At 35.3% G+C, this 19,655-nt stretch overlaps 1 protein-coding gene across 9 annotated transcripts in view; it reads right to left on the reverse strand.

Annotated features, from left to right (window-relative positions):
- LOC145666360 (uncharacterized) overlaps nucleotides 1-19,655 on the reverse strand; it is a 33,414-nt gene that overhangs the window by 11,651 nt on the left and 2,108 nt on the right. For 8 of the 9 annotated variants that reach the window (XR_014127727.1, XM_081733517.1, XM_081733521.1 and 5 more), the window contains exon 2: nucleotides 14,722-15,248. Coding sequence is in view for 8 of the 9 variants with exons in the window: in XM_081733517.1 (XP_081589643.1) it covers nucleotides 14,722-15,185 (464 nt within the window). In the remaining variant the exon portion in view is untranslated. Of the gene's footprint in view, nucleotides 1-14,721; nucleotides 15,249-18,863; nucleotides 19,653-19,655 lie in introns of those variants that run through there. The other variant, XM_081733518.1, reaches the window with a different exon arrangement.

Below are 19,655 nucleotides of genomic sequence, written 5' to 3' on the forward strand. Positions count from 1 at the left end.
AATCAATTTCAACAAATTTAAATATTTCAGCTCATTTTCTATCAAGGTTGTACGATAGTAATAATTTTGAGGAGATGGATGTTAACCCATCACATGAGGAACAGGTAACTAATTATTTTTTGATAAATTTATGGAATATACCTTGTGCCAATATAGCCATCAACGAACATCAAGAAAATGATCCGGATCTGAAACAAATTTTAAAACAACTAAAAGCGAAAAAGATTGTTGAAGGATATAAGTTGGTACGGGAGATATTATTCAAGAAAACTAGGGCAGCTAGAAACCCTTATAAAGTATGTCTTCCGAAGACTTTGGCAAAAAGCATCATATAATTCTATCATTCTAATATTTTGCCCGGATCGCACTGTGGTATAAAAAGAACAATTGAAAAATATTTTCGCGCTTTACATGGCCGGGGATGGTCCAACAAATAAGGGATTTTGTATCTACTTGCAGAGAATGCCAATTAAATAAAAGTTCTAACGTGAAACCTCAGTGACAGTTAGTATCTCGATATGAAAAAATGGTTAATGGTTGTTGGCAAATGGACCTTTTGGGACCAATGATAGAAAGTCGTTCGGGACGTTATTGTTTGATAATAGTTGATTCTTTTTCCAAAAGAATTTTCTAGAACCCATTAAAGTTTTGTCAAGTCAGTCTATTATTAATAAACGGTATAAGTTAATGTGTAGGAACGGATTTTGTTATTCAGTAGCGCATGATAATCATTCAGTGTTTAATTCGGCAAAACTTAAGGATTTTCTTTATGGAAATGGGATACGGGACATTAGAATTGCTCCCTATCACGCTGCTTCGAATCCGAGTGAAAGATATGTCTCGACCATTAAAAATTCGTTAAGAATTTACTTCAATGATAAACAGAGTAAATGGGATAGAGGATTATGGGAAATAGAATTTTCTATTAATTCAGCTATACACGAAGATACTAAGTGTAGTCCCATGGAAATGGTATTTGCGTACAATCTTTGTGACCCTTTAGATATACAGTGGAATGTAAGGTTGGCGGAAATTTATACTAATGATCCTCAAATATGGAAGACAGCATTAGAAAATATGGAGAAGGCATGGCAAAGAAAAAAATGTATGATCAAAGACGACTTCCTAATACATATGAAGTGGGAAATAAGATATTGATTAAAGCTCAATTTCAATCATCTTTGAAAGATAAAAGAACTAAATCATTATGCCCAAAATGGCTAGGGCAATTTTTTATTGAGCGCTGATTGGGAAGGAATACTGTCCAGGTTCGAGCGATAGATAATAACAATGATGTACGTAAGGTTCATATTGACATGATTAAATTGTTCAGAGAGGGTAGAAGAATTGTAGGAGATTGAATTTATATATATTAAACTCTAGTCACTGAATGTTTGATTCAAAAATTAAGTACTATTAATTAGAATCACCAAGCTACAATTATATGCTTAATATTCTGTAAGAACTATCTATCTATCTATATATATGTGTGGGTGATAATTTTATGTGAATTTTAATATAAAATTTTAATAGTTCCAGGCCTGGGATTAATATAAAGAAAATGTATACATTTTCATGTACGCGGATTTAGAGGATGGTAATTAAATTGATGTTATAGAGCGCAATTTTATTTGACTAGATTGTAAACGGCAATGGGATTTTTTGATGTAGCATCAACCTGGAGAAAATTTGGAAAATCAGAGATATATCAGCGATGTACATATGTAAATATATATATTGAAGACACACAAGTATGTATCTGTAAATTGATATTTTTGGAATTTGAAATGGTTTAAAAAAACTCACTAAATTGATATTAAGAATAAGAGTAGTTTATAATATTATATATATATATATATATATATATATATATATATATATATATATATATATAATTAAGTTGAAAATTATAAAATTTTGTAAAGGTTATGAATAGTCAGACCTTGGACTCAAATTTACTAACTTGGATAGTGTAAATAGAAGGATGAGTCAGTGTGATAATGATTTTGGGGGATAATTTTTTTTCTTTAGTTTCGTTATTTTTTTCTTTTGGACGAATGAGAGTATGCAGGTATGTGGTGGTAGAGTTAGTAGGATTTGGGGTAGAATGGTAGTTATAGATATTAATTAAACATGACCTTTATAACTGACAATAAATTTTCTATTCATAACTTCCAATATGGTATTTGTAAAATGATCGGGTATTTAAAAAGTTTGTCAACTTTTTATGTGGGGTGAGTGATATGTGTACCGTATTGACGTTACGAATTTTTTTCTTTCCTTATTTCTATTGAGACGGTTATGCAACCAGATATACGATTTTAAAGCGCCATATCTGGCAATATTGGGAACTACTTGTTCTTGCTCTAGCCCTTCGGGTGACGTTAAGGTCATTCAGACTGAAATGACGAAAGTAGAGTGTTTGATTCCAGAAGTTGGGAAAGTGTTTAAATCGTTTGCGAAAGATAGATGGACAAATCTAAAAAGTAAAATAGCATTGCATTTGGAGTACATAAAAAAGAAGTTATTCTTGGATTTGAAGTGAATTGCAGTTCGTTATTTATTAAAAGTATTATATTTAATAGTGATATTACCGTGAGAAGTTATATTGTCCAATATTAGTAAGTGGTCTTCTCTCAAAGCGTATATGAGTGCACATATTACAATCTCTATGGTGTAACATGATCAAGGTGAGTTTGTTTTTGAATTACAAGTATGTTTCGAAGAAATCAGCTTTACTGACATAAGGATTATAGTAGTCGCGCTCAGTCGTGAAGCTTGGGCTCTAAACCAATCATAGAAATATTTCGCTTGAGCTCCAACACATCGGAAAACTTCGGTACAATTCGTGGAGTCGCTTCCCGAGCGCGCACGTGGGGAAACGTCAAACAGCTGAAATTCATCAACAACGTTGCCAAACATATAAGACATAGTTAAAAAAAAAAGATAGAAAAGAAAAACATCTTACCTATTCCAGAGGGACAGCAAGTTGTTCTTCCTCTTCATCCTCTTGTCCATCTTCGTCTGTTTCTACGTAAACTTCGCTCTCCGTATCACTGTCTTGTAAATTTATAATAATATTTTCCATTGTGTTATCAGCAACCACTTCGAGACGAAAATCTTCGTTTTGTAGTTTTTCCGCGTGACCAACACATGTCTCCCACTGATGTATAGATACGCTGTCCAAAGCAATATTTACGAGATTTTCTACATCGTTTAGCCTAAACGTGTTGTTTTTGTCTGCAATCGATCTCTTCACTTGTGCCCATATCATCTCTATTGGGTTGTAGTGGCAATGATAGGGAGGCAGTCTGATTACAGTGTGCCCAAAACTTGACGCAATTTCGTCGAATTCGTACATTTTAATGCGAGGTTTGGACATCTGTACAATTTTCAAAAGCTCAACACGGGTTTGCTTCGGATCGTGTGGAATATTGTTTTTTGATAACCACTCAATTATGTCATTTTTCTTTGTGTTCGTAGTTGGCGATCTATTCAAGATTACTGAGTGGTAACTCGCGTTGTCCATCACAGTTACAGCATTTTTCACCTCTAAGTCATGTAACTTATTAAGAAAGTTTAAAAACCATTCCTTGAAAACAGCTGCATTCATTTCATGGTGGTAGTCGGCAGAGTTCTGTTTTCCGCGGAAAACTAATTTGCATCCTGGCACAAATCCCCTTTTCCCGGAACCCACATGGCACACTATTATTCTTTTCCCTTTTCCCACAGGCACGTTCAAACCACCTCTTCCGTCTTCGTCTTGCCACACCTTGGAATGAGAGTGGTTTTTGTGCACAAATGTCTCATCAAGGTAAAATATCTCCCGCCCCTCTTCTCTTGCCTTGCAGATTTTGCGTAAAAATGTTACACGCGAAGCCGCAATATCGTTCCTTTCAAGAAGGTACTTTCGACCATCTTTTGTATTCCGGTAATGGAAACCCATTGACTTCAAAATGGAACGTAAGGACGTTGCTTTCCCCTTAAAGTTAATTTCACTCCTCATATCACGAAGAAGTTTATCCACAGTAGGATACTCACCCTTCTCATACTAATGGAATATTCTCCTCCTAAGAACATTTTTATCAAAATCATCCAGATCAGTGATAACTGGTCTTTTTTTATTCGTTTCCTTGGAGAAACGAAGGATGTTTCACCTGTTGAAGCTTGCGCTCCCTTTGCCTCTCCAGTTATTCGTTGAACAGAGCTCCTGCTTACCCCACAAGCTTCTGCAGTTCTCTCCTGCACTTTGTTTATGTTGATTAGAGGAGCTCCTGCTTTGGCTTCTTTTTTAAAAAACTGGAGAACACCATATACAATAGATCTCCCTTGCTTGTGAATCACCTTCTTATTGTTTCTAATATCACTCATATTGCATATCCCAAGAACAGAACAGGAACGCAAGGTGAAAAAGGGAATAAACGAATTCAATAACAAGTACGCGTATAAGAGTATACACGTATATCACATATACACAGAGGCACACGAAAACACTTAAAAATTACCAATAATAACACTGCACAACAATAACCACCATAACAATTATTCTAAAACGGTAATAATAACGCGAATAGTAACAACAAAAATATAACGCAACAATAAACAATTAACAAAACGAAACTTGGCGCCAATCCGACAACACTGTACTCTTGGGAGATGTCTTCCGAGTAGAGCGAGAGACGACACTGACAAAATGTGATGGGTGGGGGTTGACGACCGAAACACACCCTCGCGTTCTATTGGGTGGTGAAATCGGCAGATCTAGGTCAAGCATCACGACTCGGCGCGACTACTATAATATTAAAAGTAATAAGTGAACTATTTCGGACTATTGTAGCATTTAAGACATTAATGTTCGATTATGAATTATGTCAAGCGCTTGTTTAAATGGAACAGTATACAGTGCTTGTTAAATGTGTGTAATGAGAAATTTTCGTATCTTCTTTTTGGAATATATTTTGAAGAAGTTTATAAAGTTAATAGTAAAGAGGACTTAAATATCTTATTATTTCAAAAATATACTTTTGCCTAAATTTATGGTTGCCCTGTGTTTGCTGAACAACTTTCTATACTCTGGAGTCGTCTTACCATTGATGATTATTATAAGAGGTATGTATATAGATAAATATAATTTTTATGTGAAATGTGTCGTAGACTATATTAAAATAGCTAGAGCCTCCACGAACGAGTTTCGTATTTATAACGAGAGCACGCTACAACACATGTTTCGATATTTTAAAATACGAAGGTCTAAAACAGCTGGTCTTGTGGCATAGAAGTTTTGAAATCGTTTCAGCCAAACAAAGTATTTTCATCTTTCTTCTAAATAACGCTATTTTCCCGTTCCTTAACTGTCCCTTTGCTAATTTGGAGTATTCTACTTAGAAAAATATGTCAAATAATCACACTTTCTTCCCGCGTTATTTACCTTCATATTACGTATGTCATTTCCGAGTTACAATACTACGATTTTCAGGGGACAGGACTTTCTTGACACTCCTTACTAAGTATAACTAAGTAGTTTTAAGGGCTACATACACATAATGTTTTTTTTAAAACACACACTTTAAGGGGTAAAAATTATGATATTATATGCCTAATGTTGTTATGAACATTCAACATTTGTATACCGTTATAACGCTGAAACTAGAAAAGGATTTCACATTTGAAATAATACTTTTGGAAATTTATTCTTTCTCCGCCTTTACCAACGCATTCTGAAAAGAGGAGACATTTCGTTAATATTATATAAGTTCTTTTTTTTAAAGAACAATTCCTAATGAAACTGATGAATATTTCATTTCACTAATTAGTCACATCGAGAACCTGCACAGAAAATGAACAGAAAACAATACGCACTAAATTACTCCCGTTGTATTTGCTGCACCATCTGAGAAAATTAAGAAGTTGAAGATATGCATTGATTTCCTGGATATTCTCTTTCAGTGATGACAGCCTGGTTTGCTGGGTACCAGTAGGTGAAGAACTTATTGTGCATACGTTTCCGAAAGTATGGAAAAAGGTCAAATAGAGTTAAATATTTGCAACAAGCATGACTTTGATTAGAAGCTTTGATAGTAATTTACAGCGTGTAATATTAACACCAAATGTTACGCACTGAAAAAATATAAACTTAATAGTTAAACATTAGTACACATTTGGAAATATACGAAACTAATTGACCCTGTGATTAACCTGACCCGAAGGCTCATAGACTCGGAAGTAAAACTTTTCCATATTACCAAGGTGTGAATCAATTAACCCGATTCCTATCAACCACTTTTATAAAATCCCGTTCTATATTTTCTTATTATTTTCACCTACCAAACAGCAAATTACCTTTATCTTTAACAAAAATTTTCGATTCCCATGCGCATTATTCCCGCAAGCGTCGTGGCTTATCTTAGCCATCTCCATTTCATTCCTTCTGAAATATTGTGATACTATTCTATTTTAAAGATCAACTACATCTAAAGCGCTAGCTATATAATACGATAGTGTGTACTTCTGACAACGTCAAGTTGTGTACTAAAATGAAGATAGGTGGAAAAATCATGCTTTTCTCAGCGGGTGAATTTTTTACAGTTAAGAAGATATCTTGTGAACCTGCTCTTCTTCTTATTCGATTATAAGTAGTGTTGGCAGCTCATGAATTAGAAAAAGCAACTATAGCTGCGTTATAGGTCTATTCCAATACTTATGAAATTACAGAAACAACTGTCACAAACGTTATTATTTATCCAAAGAAAATTTGTTTTACAACGTGACATCTTTGGTATTAAGCTTCAGAATTTCACAAACTAGTAAACTTTGGTATAATATATATATATATATATATATATATATATACAATGTTATGAAAAGTATCCGAACACACACCGAAACATACGTTTTTCATATTAGGTGCATTGTGCAACTACGTACTGCCAAATACTCACTATCCGAGACCTCAATAGTCATTAGACATCGTGAGAAATCAGAATGGAGCGTTCCGCGGAACTCACGGACTTCGAACAAGGTCAGGTGATTGGGTGTCACTTATGTCAGTGGCCTGTACGCGAGATTTCCACACTCATAAACATCCCTAAGTCCACTGTGTCTGATGTGATAGTGAAGTGGAAACGTGAAGGGACACGTACATGACAAAAGCGTAAAGGCCAGTCTAGTATGTTGACTGACAGAGACCGCCGACTGTTGAAGAGGGTCGTAAAGTGTAATAGGCAGACATCTATCCAGACGATCACACAGGAATTAAAAATTGCATCAGGATACATTTCAAGTACTACGACAGTTAGGCGTGACGTAAGAAAACTTGGATTTCATGGTCGAGCGGCTGCTTATAAGCCACACGCCTATCACGCAAGTAAACGTCAAACGACGCCTCGCTTGGTGAAAGGAGCGTAAATATTGGACGATTGAACAGTTTAAAAACGTTGTGTGGAGTGATGAATCACGGTACGCAGTATGGAATTGGGATGGCAGGGTGTGAATATCGGCGAATGACCGGTGAACGTCATCTCTCAGCGTGTGTAGTGCCAACAGTAAAATTCGGAGTTGGTGGAGTTATGGTGTGGTTCGTGTTTTCCTTGAAGGGGCTTGTACTCGTTGTTGTTTGGCGTGGCACTCTCACAGAACAGGCCTACAATGATTTATGCATCTTGTTGCTTCCAACTGTTGAGCAATTCGGGGATTGTAATTGCATCTTTCAACACGATCGAGCATCTGCTCATACTGCAAGGCCTGTGGCAGAGTGGTTACACGACCATAACAACCCTGTAATGGACTGGCCTGCAGAGTCCTGACTTGAATCCTATAGAACACTTTTGGGATGTTTGGGAACGCCGACTTCGTGCCAGGCCTCACCGACCTACATCGATACCTCTCCTCAGTTCAGCACTCCGTGGAGAATGGGCTGTCATTCCCAAGAAACCTTCCAGCACCTGATTAATAGTATGCTTGCAAGATTGGAAGCTGTCATCCAAGCTAAGAGTGGGCCAACACTATATTGAATTTCAGCAGAACCAAAGGAGGACGCCACGAACTTGTAAGTAATTTTCAGCCAAGTGTCCAGATACTTTTTATCACATAGTATATATACATAAATTTACTGAACGGGATGCAAGGATCACTGACGATTGTGGAATTCTTTCTGGTTTCCAGATACCTTCCTCTGAAGGAGGAAAACTGCAAAGCAACACCACAAACAGCTATCAGGGATAGAGTTTTCCTTCAGAAAGATTCCACGAAATCTTTTTATTTATTTATTGACTTTTTTGTAATAGTGTTTTTAAAATACAGCGAAGCCTCAACATTCAACAGACTGTTAGCGAAAGATTAGAAGAACCAATTTGTTCCTTGCCAATGACGACTGCCAAGCGAAGGCGTGCGAGCTGAAGTGACCTTTCGGAAGAGCATACAGAACGACATGCCTGACGTGCAAGGTGTACATTGTATAGTAATCGGAAAATACAAATTAACGTTTGCCTAAGCTTACCACACCAAAATTATCGAATGCCAGGACAATATTTAAAGAAAAACAAATTTTCAATGAAAAAAGAAAAGCAGACTTCATTAATTTTTGAAAAGAGTGTTTTGTACATCATATAATTGTGTTGACGTTGAGATGTCTCGTTTTAAAGGAGGATGGAGCTGAGCTGTCTCTTCAGCCTTTGTTTAAGCCGTCTTCCATTCTAAAACAGGGTGCCGCCATATATCAGGAAAGATTTAATACACTAAAGTATTATATGAGATCGCCACTTGGACATGCTGTTCATGTCACACAGGTTTTCCTGTTCAATTGTCTCGTTTTTGCAAATATAAATAAAAGAGAACTCATTTTTATTAAGAGTAAGATGTCCGATGAGCACAGGAGACAGACAGAGCGTACATGCACTATATAGTCTTAAAGTTGAAACCAAAAAAAGACAATTTGATATAGATATTGTACAGTATAGAGAAGAGTGTGGAAGCTGAGACAAGATAATTTAGTTTTGTTTGGAAAGTACACACATAGACAGTCAATGTAGTCACAAAAATTTAAATAGAATGTAGCTTTTCAAATTATACAGCTGTTTATAACTTGATATGTTAACGTTAAAACGAAAAAAATATCATAATTTAGGATGGTTTACTGTGCTCAATTGTTGCTCGTTGAAATAGTAACTACGAGCACTACATACCCGCTTTCACTGAGCGACAATCGAGCAGAGAGGGATGTATATTGATCGTCGCAAATATGTTTCAAAGAATGGCGTTCTTAGGATTCATAAAATCAGCATATCTATAATGTATAAATATCTACAAAATTTGGAAAACTACTTTCTCTTTCAAATTTTTTGCACTGTATTAACCCTCAATGTCTACACTTTCGAAACAAAACTAACATCTTGCCTCACCACACACATTTCTTTATACTGTGCAATTTACGTGTAACAAATGGTCTCTTTTGGTTTCAATTTTAAGAATTATATATTGACATACCATCAACAGTACCTCTGAAACCTCAAATTAACTGTTGCGAAATTCTATTCTTTAGGCAGGAGTACCTCTGATGTAAAGCGATAAAGTTATAGTGCCAAACTAATAGAATCATAGTAAACGCTTACAAAAAACGGAGGTATTCGAGAACTTTTCAGCGGTAATATATATATATATATATATATATATATATATATATATATATATATAATTACAATAGTAACAAGAGTATACATTGAAATATTTGGTCTAGGAATTAATTCGTGCGGGTGGACAAGAGATGGCGCAACGAACGGAGCGTCCCACAGTTCCGTGTATCCACACATGTGTTGCAAACCCCTGTCATCGCGTATCGTTCGTAGTGTAGGGCAGTGGATTAAAGCGTCAACAACACCAGTTTGTAGTTAAGTGAACATGGCGCAATTTGTGCCTGATAAAGTGTTTTTGCGGGGTGTCCTGCTGCATTACTTTAACATGCAGAAAAGTGCGACTGAAAGTCATCGTATTTTGGTGGAAGTGTATGGTGACCATGCTCTAGCTGAGCGAACGTGTCAGAAGTGGTTTGCACGGTTTAGAAGTGGTGATTTCGGCTTGGCAGACCAAGAACGAGCTGGACAGCCAAAAAAATTTCAAGACGAAGAATTGACAGCATTGCTCGAGCAGGATTCGTGTCAAACGCAGGAACAACTTGCAGCAGCATTAGGCGTTGATCAAACAACAGTCTCCAAACGCTTGAAAGCCATGGGAATGATTCAAAAGATGTCACATTGGGTTCCACATGAATTGAAAGACAGAGACGTTGAAAGACGAAAAACCATTTGCGAATTGCTGCTTCAACGACAGAGCAGAAAGGGGTTTCTGCATCGAATTATTACGGGTGATGAGAAGTGGATCCATTACGAGAACCCTAAACGAAAAAAGGCCTGGGTGGAACCAGGTGAACCAGGTCCATCACAACCAAAACGAGATATTCACTGTGCAAAGTTTATGCTGTGCATATGGTGGGATATGAAAGGTGTGGTGTACTATGAGCTGCTGCAACCGGGTGAAACTATGAATGGAGAACGTTATCGACGACAATTAATGCGTTTGAAGCAAGCTCTGGCCAGAACACGACCAGAATGGGAAAACAGACATGATAAACTTATTGTTCAACATGATAACGCTCGCCCACATGTCGCAAGACCGGTCAAAACCTATTTAGAAAATGTCGGATGGGAAGTTTTACCCCACCCGCCGTATTCACCAGACGTTGCTCCTTCGGACTACTACTTGTTCGATTGCATGAACAACGATTTGATTGGACAGCGGTTTACTTTTTCAGAAGATATCGAAACATGGGTCTCTGACTGGATCGCTTCCAAGGATGAGGACTTCTTTCGCCACGGAATTCGTACATTGCCTGACAGATGGGCGAAAGTGGTGGCTAGCGATGGACAATATTTTTCTTAAGGTATTTATGTATTTTGTGTTTGTACTACAGCTTAAATGTGTGCGCACCAACCGCACGAATTAATTCCTAGACCAAATATTTTAATTGTTTCTCTCGTTTCATAAAACACACAAACCCACAATATATAACCTACTAAAGCCTTGTTGAAAGAAGCAAGTTCTCTTTTTAAAGGAGATAGGTTAACATGTACTAGGAATTCTTCATTCAATTCCTGGTGAAGCACACAGCCTTGGAAAGAAGTTAGCAATACCCCAGGTCACACTGCGGTATTGGCTTTGCAGATTTGTGAACTAGTAATAATTTCATGGATTGTTCTGGGGACGAAATTCTGTCTCTCTCCAAAGGTACGAAATTTACCTCGATGCATATCTCTTACCTTGCACAACGTGTTATTACTATTTTCTCAGTATAATTTCACCACTTCTCTACGTAAAATGGAGGTGTAATCTTTGAGTTTATAGTACTGTTGACAAAGGGTGAGTCTATAGTCATGCAAGCGAGGTACGCGCAATGTGTTCGTAAAGCTAGTAAGCAGTTTGTTATGAAAACTTCACAACTGTGCTTCCCAATTGCGTAAGTTACAATGTGGTTCCGAGACTGCGAGGAGAGTAGAGCGTATCATTCAATAGCTCGGTGTTACATAAGCAAAAAATAGTCAATCATAAAACATAAGTGACCCAACGCTTTGATCGACAATATATTAAGCGAAAGTTAGCACAAAACTTTACATGTTATAAGTACTGTATATAAAAGAGTATCCAGCAATAAGAGGGTAAACTAAACTAAGAGGAAACTGTTTTAATGCTCAGACAGGAAACAGAACGTGGTGACTTTTGATTTCCCACCTTGCTAAGTAATTAGAGGTGGAAATTCTGGTTGTTCACTACATAAACGTGTTCCGAAATTCCCGGACGCGTATCTGAATCAGATGCGTCCCCCTATACAATATTTAATTAAAATTGACGACCCAGATTGTACCAACTCAAAGATGATGTGTTGCATTGTCTGTAGTGATAAAACACCACAAATAGAACACAGAAATAGGAAGGACTCTGAAATTGGAAAAGTAGTAAGACGTTACCTAGGGCAATCCGTCTGTTCATATCATATGTAATTTATGTTCCTATAAAGTTTATCGAACTCTGCTAATTAAAACTATAGAAAAAGTAATGGAAAAGTGTTCTATGGCCATTAACGAAAATGATCAACTCCGAAAATTAGCATTAGCATACAACGCGGATCTACTCCATTAAAACTATGTATATATATCGTTTGAAATTTGGTGTATAATTAGCACAAAATAAACAGCAGTATAATTGTTATATGTGTATCTATCAAACACACCTTTCAGTGTATGCGCGAAATGTTGACCTAACACGTTAATTTTAAACACTTGAAATAGTAAATTCATTCATAAACAGTTATAGCAGAGAAAATGGTTATTATTCAGGTATGAAAATTATTAGATAACTATTGGCATAGGATAATAAACTAACGTTACTTATTTATTAACAGTTGTTACAACATTGAATGGAAAATATTACACAGAAGTTTTCTTAAGATATATACACTACCTATTATATACAGCTAGGAAAAACGTAACTTTCTATCGCATTTAATGGGAAATAGTTAGCTTCAGTTAACCATATTTTTAGTACAATGTCCCATTACACTTCGAACCACTGCTCCGACATAGAAAGGGTGCATCGGATCTGGGGTCATCGCGCTTTTCCACATATGTGTTACATAATTAAACCGAAAATAATTATTACAAAACCTGATCTACATGAAAAAATAACAGTGCTTCAGCTCCTTTTCAACAACAAACCATGAACTTATCACAGACTTTATAGCAAATTCGTTAGATGTAGGATCTCAGGTTGATGTAATGTATATAGATTTTGAGAAGTCATTACACCCCATCAATCACAAAATATTAATGTATAAGCAAGGAGAATAAAATTTCTCTTCTCCCTAGATCAAATTCTTTTCATATTTAAATAATCGTAAACAAACAGTTATGTGCAAAGAGTATAAATCAACTTATTATATTGCATATTATGGAATTAACCAGGTCTCTAACATAGGTCCGTTATTGTTCGTTTTATTCTTTAACAATCTGCCTGAGAATGAATTGTTAACAATCTGCCTTATTCATTAACATTAATTTAACAATATTGAGTGAGAAATTGTTTTTGAGGATGGTCTCAAAATATACGCTAGGATAAAGACCATCATTACTGTTTAAATTTACAACGTGACATGGAAAATATTTTTAATTGGTTAATAAAAAAATGTAACATTTTATCGTTTACCAGAAAATATCAAATAAAGTTTAAGTATTCAATGAAACATATGTTACTAATTAGATTACATTCAAAGATCTTGGGGTTACATTTGATACGAAACTAATAACCATGTAGAGAACATAATTAATGAATCTCTCAAGATGGTACAGTTTATAATAAGAACTAGAAAGGAATTTAGCAATATCGCCACACTAAGAAAAGTATAATTTTTCCTATGACCGATATGGAATCCATTACAGAAGCAATACCGAAACAAACTGGAAAAAGTCCAGTCTAAATTTATCAAACACTTGGCGTACAACAGAATTGGAATCTATCCATATTATGAAAATTATCTAACATTAAAAGACAACTTCTGTATCTCTACACTTCAGGAAAGGCGAAACGCGATAGTTCTGAGTTCTCTCTATAAAGTAGTACAAAACAAGATTCCTTATATGCATCTCATATCAGCAGCAGCGGTAAATTTTCATGTCCCGACCCTTAAATCTCGTGCTTATAACTCTTCCCAGTTCTATTGCGAAAAAGCGAAGACCAACGCACTATTGAAACCACCTATCCTTTTCTTATAACAAAATATGTATCAAGCACAAAGAAACTGATATATGTAATATGAACTCTATGTAAAAGAAAAAAAACTGTAGTCTATTTATGTTGATGACAAATAAATAAATAAATTTTATGTTCTCCAATGGTTTACATTTGTTTCCAGGCGCATATATGTAACGTATGTTCAAACGTGTTTTACTAATATTATCACATTTATTTTGTGCATATATTAAACATAGAAACACCGACAAAGTATTTTTCACTTCTTCCAAAACAAACCAAAGTGCAAATGCTTTTGAAATGTTAGTGTTCTTTAGTAGTAATTTAAAGTTATGTACTTTTTCCTTTCGTGTGAACGATGCTGTGATTACTCTCAATGAAATTGTGGTGAATTCAAGATGGAGAGTATAAATGAAACAGCAATGGAAGATAAATCTACAAGACATCTACGGTATTAGATTGAATTCCAACATACACTCATACGTCTAAGTAAAGTATGCAAATTACTGATCAACTATTATGCACTTCATCGCTGGATTGGTTCGTATATTTGTGAAGTAAATTCTGGCCAAACCACGGGGAAATCTTATTTAAATTATTGCTGAGTTATCATTTTACTTAGAATGATGTGTATCTCTTGTAAGGTAAAGATTTATAACAAGAATCGCTCATAACATTACTCATAATCATGTGAGTATTCAACCCTAAGACTTAAGGCCATAAGGAGGAGATTACTTAAAATTTACCGTTACGTTTGAACACATTATTCAAGGCTAAGGATTAGGCTGTATTTTTTAAGTGTTGAAAAGTTTGCGGTTCAAATAACTAAGTTTAAGCTACACGAAAAGAAGTATATTTAACGTAGTATTGCAACTGTTGAAGTGAAATATTAATACAGAACATTTCTGAAGGAACAAATGTATTTAAACGTACCTGAGAGCCTGATAATTGCCACCTCCTTCAAGGTTATCATTTTTTTGAACGTCCCCTTCGTGGTCGTTCTTAGGTCCGATAGCGGGGGACTGTTCCGTGTTGTATGAAAAATCTATGGATTTTGGCTTGATCTTACTGTGAAAACGCTTGGAATTTTTAAGTACATCAGCCGTTGATAAAGGCTTGAGCAAACATATTGCTTTCGAAGTTACTTTCCAATCTGATACTGTTTCATCCTCTTTACTTTCAGAACAAACATTCTCTCCTTCCGTTGCACTTTCTTCTTCCTTACATTCCAAATGTATTGAAAGAGGATCTTTATGATCAATAGTGTTATTAGTATATAGTGTATAATTACATTCTTCAAACGACTCACTTTTCGTTTCCATTTCAGCTTTAATAAGAACGTTCTCTGTTTTAATTTCAACTTCGCTAGAAGCAAAGTTGAAATAATGAAAATCCATTTTGCTAGCACAAAAAGTGTTCACGTTATTGATCTGAAACCTTCAGCATTCAAGCAAACAAATCTGAAAGCAACAGGAAAAGTATTGTTAGTTTTAAAATTTATAAACAGGCCGGGGAAAAACAATGGTTATTGCTACTATTCGTTAAATTGAGTTAGTGGGTGAAATAATTTTTAATTATACTAGGATTGTAATAGATACTGAAACCAGTGTTTTAAATATCGAAATTTTGCTACTACTGATATCAAAATATCGATATACCTAAATAACGAAAATCTAGAACCAGAACAAATATGGAAATTCTGATACTGTAAATACAACAATGCAGGGTACTAGGATATTGTGTTTTTGCTGTATATAAGTACTGTATATCGAAGTACAAATGTTACTTCTTTTTCCTTGTAAATAGTTACGAATTCACGACGTACGATCAGTGTTGCAGGAGAACAGAAAACGCCAAAACTAAAATTTTCTGTGCTAACTTACTAGTTTATATTCCTTGAATAAAATATGAAAAGCAATTTTATACAAATTTTCCACTTAAAATGCGATAACCCTTTTAAGGCGAACCGTAATACATTAAAGAAAGAAAAATTACTCGTTCTGTGCAGCCTTTCGTCTTTACTTAAATACATGTAGCGCTAGCAATTTCCAGTTAAATTTATTTTGTGCTTGCTGTTGGGTATTTTAATTTGTTGGTCTGTAATTTTCTCGATATTTTCGGTTTCGCCGTATTTCATTTTTACTGTATTTTTTTCTACTACTTTTTACTTGATGGGTTGTATTGATGTTAGGTATCCATTTTAAGTAGTACCAATATCATATCGAACAACGAGCTATTGGTTAATGTTGAAAATGAATCGCTCTTTTGCGTAGAAGGCGCACATGCTAAAAGCAGAGCATTTATAGAGCTCTTATGTAGGTAGATATAATGTAATCTACCGTAAAGGTACGAAAGAACAAAAGTAGTAAAAGGGATGTACGCTATATTTGACTAAACAAAGATTTCATAAAAACATATTCTTTCTCATGGTATGTTTGTTTTGAGACATACCTATATTTTCGATATTTAAAACATCAAAATCAATATCACCAAATCTTAACACCGAACATGTCTACCGGCATAAATGCTAACGACAAATTCCATTTCTTTTGAACATTAAAGTAAAATAAATGGGTGAGAGAACTACTTCATTTTCCTACTTAACCCATTTTCAATTTAATCCCTGTTCATATTAGTAGTCTTTTTCTTATGGTTTACTGTTATCTTTCTTACTTGAAAGTAGAAGAGAGTCATTTTTTTACATTACACACAGTAGTGTAACCTTCCCACCTCTTCTATAAACATTTGTTTGAATCAGAGTTGACGTTTTTTATAACATAGTTGCCAAACAATCTCCTCCTAAATTGTCAAATGAGTTTCTTCTTCGACAGTGAATGCCTTCTCCCGACAGCGAAATCCTCCTCGGAAGAATTTTCTAATAGGATTCATCCAAAGAAACCACTGCTTTCAGAGTATTATTTTCACTCTCTGAACTGAAATCTTCTGAATTCATCACAGGTACAGTTAATTACTCAAACAACATATTAACACTCTGAGGTAATCACGTATATATACTGCGTGGTTGATACAGAGACTGCAATCACATATATTGACGGTTTCAAATCAACATTTATTTTATGTTTTACTTCATACTCGTATGAAGTTAGCAATTTGGGATTATATTCTGGGTTTCATATGACATTACATTTTCTAGCCTAGTTTGTCGAGAAGCGGAAGTTACGTTGAAGTATGACATCATAGCCATGAGGGGGAAGAAAAATGGAGTTGAGAGAAGAAAAAAGTTGAAAAGCAGGAGGTAATATAAGATCACATATTGTGGGACAAGTCAATTTTCTATGTCACCGCAATACAAGTGAATTGTAGTCTATTTAATAACTTGGGGATTTTGAAACTTATGTTTGCAATGAACACAGATACACGTAGAGCGTTATTGATCTTATCAAGCTGTGTACGTATGAAAAAATGAGATGGATAAATTATTTAACTATTACTTTGAAGAAAATTGTAGGTACAATAGCTCTTAAGTAAATTTGGATTTGCATTTATTACTGTAGATTTGGAAACCATTTAAATGTGAAGACATCTCTACAAATGACCATTTAAAATCAAAAATTAGTTGACTAATAATTTTTATCCTTTTATGCAGGATTTACACTGGACGACAAGATAGTATCCAGTCATATCTATAGAATCCATGATTTTCAATTAAGAAACAGTGAGTATTATAAGTTTAATCAACTTATTACTATATGTTCGTATTCTTAAGTTTTGTTGTATAACTTGAAATAATTTGAACTTCCTTAGCAGGTCGAAGCTAGTGGGAGTGCATCCGAAGCGACCAAATGCGTCAGCGACGGTGGGTACACGTGTAGACGAGGGAGTGAAAATAAGTTGGTTTTGGCTATGATATGTGTTTCAATAGCACTTGTCATGGTTTTATATTAGTAACCCTCAGCATGTATACATAAAGCAGAACTTCTCTACACTGTGCAGAAATACCTCGTCGGTGTAAAATAGTATATATAACAGTCATCTTCCATGCATTCACTTATTTTACCCGTCGTAAAGCACTTGTAATGATTTTACACTAGTAACATTTCCATTGCATGTATTCGACTAACACTAGGTGGGTGAGTGAACAATAAAACACAGGCAGCTAACGAATGGAATTGCCACACTAAACCGCAAACTCTTTAAATTTAATTAAGGGGTAACTGCTGTATCCCCGGACCAAAGAAAATTTACCGCGTTAATTGGATAATTTATTTTGATTTCTGATGAAGAATGAGTGAAGTTAGGTGAAACAAGATGCTTGTTTTCGTTATTTCTGATGATGTAAGCGGCACTGCATATGAAGGTGGAAGGGACTATTGGACGGAGAGATACACTCGTTATGATTTAGTAGCGGGACACACAGTGTGAGAATGCCGCGCATAGTCAAGGCTGTAACATATCATGTTTGGGTTTTATAGAATTATAACCTAACTAACCTCCTCTGCTAGGTGGATTCTACGGCGATGTATTTCCGCACAGTGCACTGAAGCTGTATTTTATCTTTAGAACTGGAGTATTACTAGTATGCAAACATGACAAAGCTATACTAAAACTCGTATCAAGGCCTAAACCAACCTGTTTCCGCCATGGTTTAAAAAAATGTTTTAAAAACATGTGTTTACAACATTAGAAAGATGGTCGGAATGTTTTAAAAATGTTCAGAATGTTTTAAAACACACACGGAAACAAACATGGCTGACCCCAAAGAAACATGCTTCGATTTACTTTTTATATTTACGGAAAGACTTCACAACAACAACACAGTAAACTCTTAAGTTGATACAACGTGGTGGATTAAAAATCGTAAAAATGAAATTTAAAACTACTATAAATGAATACAGCAAGTAAAATACAGTGCACCTTCTGTTATCCATATATGTCTCTTTAACATTCACCTATTGTTAGTTTTATCCAATACTGAATGCACTTCCAATATTGCCATCCGTATTTTGCAGCAGATTGAATATACGGGTCCATGTAATTGAAAAATTTACAAAGGAAATTAATAATATTACTTTAGTATGGTAGAGTGTAAGTAATCAAGTTTCTTGTGGTCTTACCTGTGAGATGCGGAATTACGTGAATATATATTAATAAAAGTCGAACCTGGTGTGCACGTACTGAACTATAAGGTAAGTGCTGGTAGATTTATAAAGAACTATATGACGTGTGATGAAAGTAAGGAGCAAAGATTTTAACAAAGTGATATCTTTGTATCGTGAAAGCAGTGGTTTTCTACAATGCTAGTTTACGTTTATAGCAACCATCGCTGACGCAACCGCTCGCTACGGATAAAACCTCGCGCTTCCCCGTGGAATCCCCCGCCACTGCGCTGACTCGATTAGATAGCATTCGTGCTTTTTTTGTCTACCTACGGGGAACGGGGCTTCTCATGATTACGCGTATACCTAACATCGCTGATGTGCCTGCTATCTACAGACATACCCCGTGTTAGCGTACGTAACCTTCAGGCGTCCTGTCCTCGACTCGGTTAGATACTATTCGTGCTTTACTCTATCCTCCTAGGCCATGATGGTAGGCATTATTGTACAAAAAAACTAAAAGTGAAACTGTACTATGGAACGCAAGTTGCACACTTCAGATTTGATTGCTGAAGATACAGAAAATGAATACTCAGAGAAATTATATGAATTTCTGTATGGACACGTATACTCAATCTGCACACGTGCACTTGTAAAATGTAAGTAATAAACCAAAATAAAGAGAAAAGATGAAATATTCCATCGCTGTATGATCTATAATTTTTGAATTAGTAGATTTTCACATCTAATGCGTAAACATAAGAAAGATTTTGTTTAGATGAAGGTTCCAGTATTAGGTAATGACTATTC

Source organism: Thermobia domestica, chromosome 12, assembly GCF_964235325.1.
Source record: "Thermobia domestica chromosome 12, izTheDome1.hap1.1, whole genome shotgun sequence".
Taxonomy (NCBI): Eukaryota; Metazoa; Arthropoda; class Insecta; order Zygentoma; family Lepismatidae; genus Thermobia; species Thermobia domestica.